This window comes from Cupressus sempervirens, chromosome 7 (genome assembly GCF_028749045.1).
Source record: "Cupressus sempervirens isolate cs-2001-9-10 chromosome 7, ASM2874904v1, whole genome shotgun sequence".
Lineage (NCBI taxonomy): Eukaryota > Viridiplantae > Streptophyta > Pinopsida > Cupressales > Cupressaceae > Cupressus > Cupressus sempervirens.
In genome coordinates this window covers 852,413,631-852,425,020 of record NC_143124.1, presented here as the reverse complement: position 1 = coordinate 852,425,020, position 11,390 = coordinate 852,413,631, and the positions used below count along the sequence as shown (strand labels likewise).

The 11,390-nt window shown below is 29.0% G+C and overlaps 1 protein-coding gene across 1 annotated transcript; it reads right to left on the bottom strand.

Moving 5' to 3' along the window:
• Window positions 1-9,210: 9,210 nt before the first annotated feature.
• Window positions 9,211-10,268, bottom strand: LOC149550113 (putative calcium-binding protein CML25). Its single transcript, XM_089795025.1, has one exon. It carries the CDS (start codon window positions 10,201-10,203, stop codon window positions 9,409-9,411), a length of 795 nt encoding a protein of 264 aa, XP_089651151.1. The 5' UTR covers window positions 10,204-10,268; the 3' UTR covers window positions 9,211-9,408.
• Window positions 10,269-11,390: the final 1,122 nt, after the last annotated feature.

Genomic DNA, 11,390 nt, shown 5'->3' with positions numbered 1-11,390 from the left:
TAAGTACAATAACAAAATCATAAATTTTGTTTCTAATACTTAACACTAAAAAATATAAAATTGTGGGAAAGAAAATGTTATGTTTTGGGTGGTTTTGAACAAATTCATCATAGATTTACAATTTTATAATTTAAAATACAATATTGTATTTGTCTTTGAGTTTATCATAAAAGATTCACTTTTATGAGAGATTAGAATATTTATTTATTTAAAGAACCAACTTTCATATAAAGACTTTGATAAAAGGAACTTCATAATAACTAATAGTAGAAGGTCACCATTAAGAGTGTGTACATAGAAATAGTCATTAGCATAAATGCATGTTACCTTCATAATCATATTAGTATTTCAATTATTTGAACTTATAATTATAAAATTTTCAAGCTATTGCCTATATAAATTTATACTAAAAGAAATCTTGAAATATATTCAAGCTTATTTCTATAGAATTGGAGCAAAACTCAAGATGTAATATCTTTATGCAACTTCAATGTAAATGATTGATAATTCAAGAAATTTGTCAACTTTCTATAGAAAATAAACAATATAACTATCCAATCATATTTCAATATAAAATACATGTGGTTAAGATAATTAAGAATAATATATTTCAAAGGAAAGAGCCTACAACATAAAGATAAATGTAAATTGTGAGCCTCTTATCAAAGAGGTTTTGGGTTCGAATCTACATGTGCTTAATAAAATAATAATTAATAATAATACATAATAATTAATCTTGACTTCACCCTCTTACTGATAAAAAAAAAAGTTCAAATGTAATATTGAGCTTAATCTACCCGATAATACATAATATAATATAGAGCTTAATATGACTCGTGTACATTTGTGATTTTTTAATTTGAATATATTGTTGATTTTATAAGTATTTAATAAAAGATGGCTTATATTTTAATTTGGCAAGTACTATATTTTTTACAATAATAAAATTGTGATATTATTTTTGAAGTATTAGCAGCCAAAACAATGGGGGCTGACCTCAAAGTACAAAAAAGTTAGGATTCAATTGTTAATTTTTTATATTTTACTGAAAACTCACAAATAAATTTTGATAACATCATGATATTGCACCAAATTTTTAATTTTCCTTTTTAAAACATTTTTTTATTAAAAAAATGTACATCAGCATCAATAAATTTTTTTAAAATTTAAAATATATAAGATTATTATCACCCGTGTATAAACAATCAAAATAATAAATATATTATTCCTAAAGTCTTTTTTCAATATCTGTTGTAGCTAATGCAATTCTTGGCTTATAACGATAACATATAACCTTGAGGATCAAATGTTAAAAAACAAAAAACAAATTAAATGTTCATAAATGCCAATTATTCCTTACAGTACAAATCAGTGCCCTTGGCGTGTTGTGCCTCCATTCATGTTCTGTAGCAGGAGAATGAACAATAAGGCAAACCATACAATATTATGGATCAGTAGTAAGCTTCTCTCCAATTCTCATATTCCATGTGGCAAGTTTTAGAAGTACGTTAGGGAGGCACTTCTCGGATGCTTCCTTAGTCTATTACTCCAGCAAAATTGTTTCTTTTTGTTTTAGGCTAGGTATTTATATATATATAACTCCAAACTGCATTGTTTCTTTTTTTATTTTAAGCTATGTATTTATGTATGTAACTCCAAATGCATTAGAAAGAAGGAACAAATTGAAGACCCTACTCTTATGGCCAATCATTTAATACAACAAAGCAAGGGAAGACTAGTTAAGAAATAGGTGGGAGAGATTTTACAAATATTAATGAAATGTTTTACCTTCAAATTATCACACCATTCCAATCTATTATATTTTTTTGTTTGTATCTAATTACATGCATGTGTTTCTCTATTGAAAAATCTATATTTTATGAAATAGGCTTATAGTTGAATTGAGAAATATATTAAGAGTGTTTCTAAATTTAGAATACACAAAAGTTGCATGAATATATTTATTTGTTGTCTAAGTTTTCTATTATTCTTTTGGTAGATTTTCGACTAATTGGTTGGACAATTAATTACATGATCTTTGATAGAAATTCCATAGAAATCAATTATTAAGACTATTATAGATAATCAAAAGGAAATTCTTATATATATAGTTTTTAAAAAGTTAATTATATTATATATAATTGAAATATTTAAATATGACTATTCAAATTATATTGATAAATTAAGGACAAAAATTTAATAGTAACTTTAAAAAATGAATGGATATCAATTATCAATTTATTTTTTAAATTTAGCTTTAAAATATCTATTATATAGCTATAAATTAAGTATTTATGTTTATATTTGAGCCTATTTACTTAGTATTTCTTGTGATTAACTTCATGTTTAGTAATTATTCTTATGTCTGTACATGCAACCTAGCTCACAAAATTGTCTTCACAATTTCAATATGCATCCTTTTAATTGTACAATCAAAAGAAAATATTTAGCTAAGTACCTCCACTTTCCATACAAAAATATTAGATTGAGTCAAATTCTATCTAAATGTTAGAATCCAAAGTTGTACAATCTTTTCAAACTATCTTTTTATAAGATTTATAATTATTTAAATGTGAGATTCTCATTAGACTTTATGAATTAAAGACTAAAAATATATATATAACTACATTTCAAGAAAAAAAGACATGTATGAACTTTGCTTTTAGAAAGAAAACATTAAAAATAGTTTTATTATAATAATAAAATAATATAATATAATCAATCTGAAATGACATTTAGCTAAATTATTCAAACTTAAATTTAATAAATTTAAAAGTCCTAATATAATATGAAGAGTAGGACACTACACCTATATTCTTTTTATCTCGGTTCTCAAATATAGATAAGAATATATAACCACATTTCAAGGGATAACGATTTGCTTTATAAAATAGATATTAAAGATTATAATAAATCAATATGATTTAATCAATGTAGCATACCATACCCAGTCAAACAAAAGTGAAGGATAAACAAAACAAAAAAGGTAATGAAGCTCAACATCAATGCCGAGTCATTAAAAACATCCGTGTCAGTAAGCAATTGTTGTTCGCAATGCCCATACGGCAGTTGAAGAGGTTTTAGTAATTTATGCACCTACCCTCATCTTCCATGTGGAGGTTCCTGCCGTGTAAGATATGATTGTATCAATTCTACGAAGCTTCCTTTGTCTATTATTAGGAATGCTGGCAAAAATAGTTTGTTTTTGTTGAAGGCACTGGTCAATGGATGTTAGTAAATGGGAGGAAGCCTCTTGAAGCTAATGATAGGAATAACCTCTGGGATTTACTTGCTAAAAATAAGAACGTGACAATAACAGAAATAATCAATATATTTCTAACTATTATAGAAATTTATCTATGGTTTATTTCGGGTTTTGGGGGAGGAATGACTAGAATATATTAACATATTTATATTGTCTATTGAGTAGTTGATGATACTGTAAACATAAGACCTTGATTTATAAACAATCTTAGTTTAACAATAAGTGAAATGTCAGAAATCAATTTTATATTTGACTAATCATAACAATGACCTAGAGATCTCGCTCTTAGAACAATGAGACAAATGAAAATTTTAGAAAACTATCATTCTTCTGAAATAAAGTATTTGTACCTCAATTTATATCTCCATTGAAAATTTTATAACAAATAATATTCATCTAAGAAATATTTAGCTACTTTATTTAGAATCTGGAATCTTAGGTGTCAATCAATTCAACTAAAAATAAAATACTAAATATTCATGAAAGTACATATGGGTACAATTTTGAGACTATCCAAATCATACTCGTCTATAAATTAATATGGCATCAAAAAGTCTTTGAAGGACTCAACTTCTTTGGAGAGGTACTTTTAACATGTGATAGAAAACTACAAATTGAAAGAGGCAAAGCAACCGACCAAATCTGTGGAAATGGAAAAACTGCTACCTATAATAATTAATGTACTAAAGAATCAGAAGCTCTCCATAATCATTGCTTTCCCTTCACTTGTGCTTTGTCATTGACTTACCATTCCTTAGCCCACTTCTTGCCCTCAACTATAATCAGAAATAAGGAATGCATATAGCTCTAACTATCGATGTTGTCTATGGAGGGGCTAAAATGTGCTTGTATTAATTAATTAAAAAATAATGTATAAGAATTTTATGAATTTTAGTTTATTAAAAAATACAAACAAATTGGTTATGCATGTGCATTTTGGCCCCTCCATAGCCAAAACCCCAACTATCCCTATCATATAAGAAAAAACCATAAATCTTATTTCTAGTACTTAACACTTCAACAAATATAAAATTGCGAGAAAGAAAAGACTATGTTTTGGATGATTTTGAACAAATTCATCATAGATCAAGTGCATTAGTAGCATATTGTCACATTGTTGCTGTTTTATTTCTAGTTTTTGAAATCTTATAATATAAAATACAATATTGTCCTTGAGTTTATCATAAAAAGTTTATCATTAAAAAACTACTTTTATGAGAGATTGGAATATATATTTATTTAAAGAACCAACTTCCATGTAAAGACTTTGATAAAAGAAACTTCAATATAACTAATAGTAGAAGCTCACCATTAAGAGTGTGTATATAGAAATTGTCATCAACATAAAATGCATGTTGCCTTCATAATCATATAAGTATTTCAGTTATTTGAACTTATAATTATAAAATTTTCAAGCTATAACCAATGTAAATTTATACAAGAAGAAACCTTCAAATGTATTCAAGCTTATCTCTATAGGATTGGAGCAAAACACAAGATGTAATATCTTTATGGAACTTCAATGTAAGTGATTGATAACTCAGGAAATTTCTTTAAAATGTAATTGTCAACTTTCTATAGAAAATAAACAATATAAGTAGTCAATTATATTTTAATATAAAATAATTTTGTTTAAGAGGATTAAGAATACTATATTTCAAATATAATATTGAACTTAATATAAATAGTGCACATTATTTTTTATTTTAGTTTGTGATTTTTTTATTTGAATATATTGTTGATTTTATAAATATTTAATAAAAGGTGGCTTATATTTAATTTGACAGGTAGCATATTTTTTACAAAAATACAAATTGTGATATTGTCTTTAATAAGTAAAATTAGGTTTTAAAGGACTCGAAACTTTTTTACAAAAAACAAAATTCTAGTTAGAATCTGAGATAGCAATTAAAAGAAAACAAGAAATAGACCTCCAAGTAGGACAAAAAAGGAGGTCAAAAAAAATCTGCTGAAAAAAATAGCAAAAAGACAGTAGAAAGTCAGCAAAAAGATAGCAAACGAGACAGCAAAGAACCAGCTAAGTAGCCTTGATCAGGTCCAACACTTGGTCTACTAGAATCTACATGTTTTCAGCCACTGCCTTCACCTAATCTTTTTGCTCGTATCTTCAATCTTCTTGGAGTGAGCCCTGGTTTGCTTGCTGGGACCTTGATATTGTTATAAGGATTCAATTGTTCAATTTTTGTTCAAATGATAAAAATCTTGATAGCAACATAGTCTAGATGTAATGAGTGTGCCTAATGAATGGTGTTCCATTCATTCCTATGAGAGATGGATTCTTGTAAACTACTACTCATGAAACACATATCTACAAATTTGACTTATCATTACACAAATAAATTCTGATAGCAGCATTATGATATTTGAACTTATCCCAAAAAATACTAATTTAAACATCTATTTCTTAGAAAAATCTACATCAACATCAGTAAAAAAAAATTTAAAATATAAAATATATATGATTATTTATCACCAAATGTATAAATAATCAAAATAATAAATACTTTGTTCCTCAAGTCTTCTTCAATATCTCTTGTAGATAATGCAGTTCTTGTTGTCTTATAACAATAATAAATAACCTTGAGGGCAGTCAAATGTAAAAAACAAAACACAAATTAAATGTTCATAAATGATGACAATTATTGCTTACAACAATCAGTGCCCTAGGCGTTTTGTGCCTCCATTAATGTTATTTAGCAGGAGAATGTAAATAAGGCAACCATACAATATTATGGATCATGTAGAATTCCTGAAATGTCAACTACAACAACAGTAGTGTTAGAAGTACGTTAGGGAGGTACTTCTGGGATGCTTCCTTTTTCTATTACTTGAGCAAAACTGTTTCTTTTTGTTTTAGGCTATGTATTTATATATGCAACTCTAAACTGCACTGGAAGAAGGAACAAATTGAAGACCCTTCTCGTATGGACAAGCATTAAATACAACAAAGTAGGTGAAGACTAGTTAAGAAATGAGTGGGAGAAGTTTTACAATATTAATGAACTGAAAACCGCACCATTCCAATCTATTATATTTCTTTGCTTGCACCCAATTACATGAATGTGTTTATTTTTTAAAAATAATTTTTTAATGAAATCATCTTTATAGTTCAATTGAGAAATATATTAAAAATTTCTCTAAATTTAGGGTACACAAAAGTTGCATGAGTATTTATTTTTTGTCTAAATTTTCTATTTATTTCTGACAATGATGTCGGTAGGTTAGAAGAATTCATTCTTTAGAAATAATGTAATTTTGTTGTCAGTTGGTTAAAAGAATTCATTCTTCAGAAAATAATGTAATTTTGTTGTACATTTTGTTTGTAAAACTATTTGTATTCTTATATGAGTTTTGAAAAATTTTAATAAAGAAAATAATAATAATAATAATTTATTTATTATTATTATAATGATACCTTCTTGCATTGTTAGACTTCATTTTCTCCTTTTTTCTAATATATTTTTTATATTAAAGAATTATTTACTTATAAAAGTAAATCATAAACAAACCTAAAACTATTTGCATACTTTAGTCATGTTGAATTATTTAATATATTCTGAAAATTGTGATCAATATGAATAAAAACCTATTGAAAAAGTTATGATGTTTTTATAATTAATTCTATTACTTTTGCATTAAATTTTTTTTTTCTATGTGTAGAGGGTTAGGCCATGGATTAAATTGTTAAATTATGAGGACTCCTATTTGTAAAGGTATTGGCACTTAATGGAAGGATGCTATGATGATCATCGGACACCCTCTTGATGTGTAGACCCTCCTCTAACCACTACTCTTGATTATCTCGATCTTGTAGCTTATGATGTGCAGGCTTGCCAACACTCTCCTCCTTGTGTTAGCTATGAATTTATTTATTTATTTTTAACTTCCAATGTATTTCAGATATTACATTTGATATCTATATTTTATAATGTTGTGCAGACAATAAAAGTCAGTTAAATAATTTACTTGTACACAAACTACTTTTGTAACTATCTAACCTAATCTATGTAATACATTATACTAATAATCCCACCTTTATTTTTGGACTGTATTCATCTCTTGAGAAACTCACCTTTATATTTTATTTTATTTTTTAAAAATATGTTGAATATAAGATGCATACACATTTACAGTTTTTGTAAAATCGTCACTAAAAAATCAAATTTTGAATCAAATGGAGTTTTGTCAAGTTGTCTCATAATTCTCATGAAGGTGTAGCCCCTATTTGAGATTCTTGGGTTCTCCCCATCTATTTTTGAGTTCTACACAAAACCCCTTACCTGCCTCCACAAATCAAACTTCACAAAACATATATCTTTAAATATATCAACAATAATAAGAATAAACAAGAAACCAAAAATAAAAAATGCTTTTTAAGAAAAACATCATCTCAAAGTGAGAAGGTGAGCTAATTCGAGATGATTAAAATCCTCCATCAGTACTTCTCCATGACCACTAATTTTTTTATATTAATACCTTAGTATTTGATGAATCCTCCTTCTCAACATAGGTAATATTACCCTCATCCTGGAGACTTCCTTTAAGAAAATCAGATTTTGCTAGACCAAGCTAAGTGACATATTTTCTAATTGAGAAACACCTTTTGAATAATTTGCATTTGTTCTTGTTTCTTCTATGAAAAGAGAACAAATTGCATTTCTTTAGTTCAGGGCAAAAACTACATTATTATATTTTTTAGGAAGAATGTTTAGCTATGTAGCTTTAACATCAGTGTCATCATCTATGGCTAGTTGTCTTATAAGAGACCTCAAATTACTTATATGATTTTTCATTGTGATTCTATCTTCCATTTTAAATCTAAATAGTTGAAATTTTAAAGAAAAACTTGCATTTATTACTTTTGTTCCAAACAATTTATTCAAATCCCCCCAAATTTCACTTGTATGTGTAGGTGGAAATAAAAGAAGAATTATAATTAGTTAACATACATCGAGATTTCTTCATTAATCGCAACATAGACACAAAGATTGTTCTCTCATACCATATTTGAGAGGCATATAAATATATGCAAAACTTCTATATTCACAAATGATATTTCATTTGATAGGTATTTTGAGCACTTGTAGGGCCCATTTGCCGTTGCACCAAAAGCCATGACTATTAGTGAACATGGAACACCACATAATTAACCACCTTGGGCAAGGGAGTGTGTCGCATCACCCAACAATAATGTTGTGCATGTAAAAATTAATTAGAAATAATTTAGTGCATAGATTGCGTTTATAACTATTCCAACCTAATCAATTTCATAATGAGGGTTCCATTTCCTCCCCCATTAGACTATAGCTTTGTTAGGGACATTACCCATATTTTTTTGTTTTTAATATAAAAATCAACCTCATTTAAATATTAGATTCATTTTCAAACCTTCGAGTCTAAGAAATTGATCTAAAAGAACATGTTTTCTTTCTATTAGAACTCTCATCAGTTCTATTCCCCAAACCACAATACTCTTTAGAAAGCTGTAATAATTGATCAGTATCCATTTTCTACATTTAAAATTCAAAATGATAGTTTTCTTAATATTTATAGAACTTCCTCTATTCATTTCCTATTTCAAACTGCTTTTCACCTCCCCATTCCTATATATTTTCCTATTTCAGACTGCTTTTCACCCCCCCGTTTGTCACCTCCCCATTCCTATATCTTTTCCAGAATGTTTTTATTACAATGAACTAAATATTGGTATTGTTTTTAATGCTTTTCACTGCAAAAGTCTTACATTTCCTTGCTAGCTGTCATCTTTTTGAAATGCAAAAACTTGTGGATGCTTTAATTTGAAAGAACGGCACAGTTACTTCCCTTTACAATTATTATTCAAATATGAAATTGATTTCCCAATCTTTTACTGAAGGTCATCATAAGGTTTAATGTTTATAGTATTTCCAGCTGCAACATACAAATTATGAATAACTGAACAAGATTCATTAGTTTATATCATCTCTATATAAGAGATCATACGAATTTCAAGCAATGTCGCTACTCCTAGCACAAAACTAAGAAGCTCACTTGATTGTTAAATTACAGATTTTTAGCCATAAGATAATTGTGAACTCCTCAATACATCCCATTCTAACCCTTAAATAAATATTGGCATGCCACTAGACTACAGAAACACATTGAAGAGATGGATGAGAAGCAGAAGAAGTTCTGGTGATTAAATGCCTGAACTCATGAATATCCACAAACCCATCTCCATTATAATCCACACTCTCAATCATGCTCTCACAGCAACTCAAATCTTTTCCCTCCACAAAACCCAATCTGGAGAGAACATCGGCCAACTCCACTGCACTGATAAACCCATCTCCATTTTGATCAAACACATTAAATGCCTCACAAATTGCCTTGTCCTCAACCTTCACATTTTCAACATCCTCCTCCTCCTCTGCAAATAGGATTCTATAAAGCTCGCCAAACTCATTTTCAGTGAGAAAGTGATTACCACATGCAGACATTGATCTCACAGCTAATTCCACCTCCTCCTTTGGCATTTCCAGACTTATTCTCTCCAAAAATCTCAATATCTCATCCGTACTAACTCTTCCATCACCATCTTCATCCAAAGTTCTAAACATACTTGCAAGACACTCAGCCTCCTTCTCAGCATCTTCGCTAGACATTATTCTAGCTGAAACATGAGAGTCCCTTGACTCAAAACATGAACTACTACCATTGCTACCATCCTCTTTCAATATCTCTTTATTGAGTGCAATGGGTTGTTGACACTTTTCATCTTCACTAGGAATGCCATGACCAGCATCAGTAATCTCATTATGACCTGGACTAACACTAAAAATTGCGTCAAGATCAATGCTCTTCTTTGGACTGAAGAGAGAACCATAATACCAACACCCATCAATGATGGACTCATTAACATCCAACCTAAAAGACATCTTTGATAAATCTCTAACTTGCTTCTCCTATTCTCTAAACTTAAGAAGTATCCTTCTCCACTACTATCAACTTCTCTTAGCCTTTGTATTCCTCAATGAGTCTCTCTACTATTAAATAAAATTTCAAGAGAGAGAATCTTTTGAGAAAAGAATAGGATCTGGCAGTTTTCAGTACATAAGAATACTTAGGAAAGTGGGAGGAAGCTGCTTGAGGTATATCAGTTTCAGTATTATACGTCATGATCTTACTAACTAATGTATCAAAGTTCTAATTACAATGGCTTGGTCATTTTTAAGTAGAACTCTTGATGTGGGTACGTGGCTATAGCTCAATGACAGCAAGCACTTCAACTTCTACAGACCAAACTTGAAGGATGGATAACAGCTCCATGTTTTATTATACTAAAAAGTTTTAAGTACGTGCTAATGCAAACAAATAACTTAAAACAAACAACGCTGTCATCTTTATTATAAGTCATAGACAAAGGAAGCTTCGTAGTATTGGTGCAATCATAACTTACATGGCAGGAAAATCAACATGCAAGAAGATGGGCATAAGATGTAAGAAAGTAACATTACTAAAAACTCTGCACTGCCTTAGTGAAATAGATATTGCTCAATGACAAGATAGTTTGCAATGACTTAGCATTAATGATGAGTTTAATAAGATTTTTTTTCCTATTTCCTTTTACGGAAAGGATATTTAGAGTATCAATTTAGGTTTCATACATACTAGAAAAATAAAGTAATAGATGAAATTAAACCCTCCTAAGAAATAGGCATCTCAACACTTACCTGATAAATTATTTTGTCCTCCAGTTGAACATTTTAGTACGTGCAAGTATATACAAAAAGCTTTCAATTATGATGGACAAAAATTGCACAGCCCAAACCCGTGGATTTGTAGTTTTCTAGTGGGCGCTGACAGTTTCACATGTTATAAAGGTTAGGGCTGTTCAAACCATTAGCCCACATAATCCACCTAGTGGGCCTGTTTTCCTTTTTGCATGGTTATCTTCCTCGGGTCTTTTTGTTTCATTTTTGTCCACAAGCCTCTTGACAGGTACTCACGTGGTGCAGCCCTTGGAGTTTTGAGAGAGAAATCACTGCTTCTTGTTATCTCCCAGTAGCAGTTGAGCCCGAGAAATGGCCTTTTACGTCAAAACTTCCTTTAGGGCATCTTCACA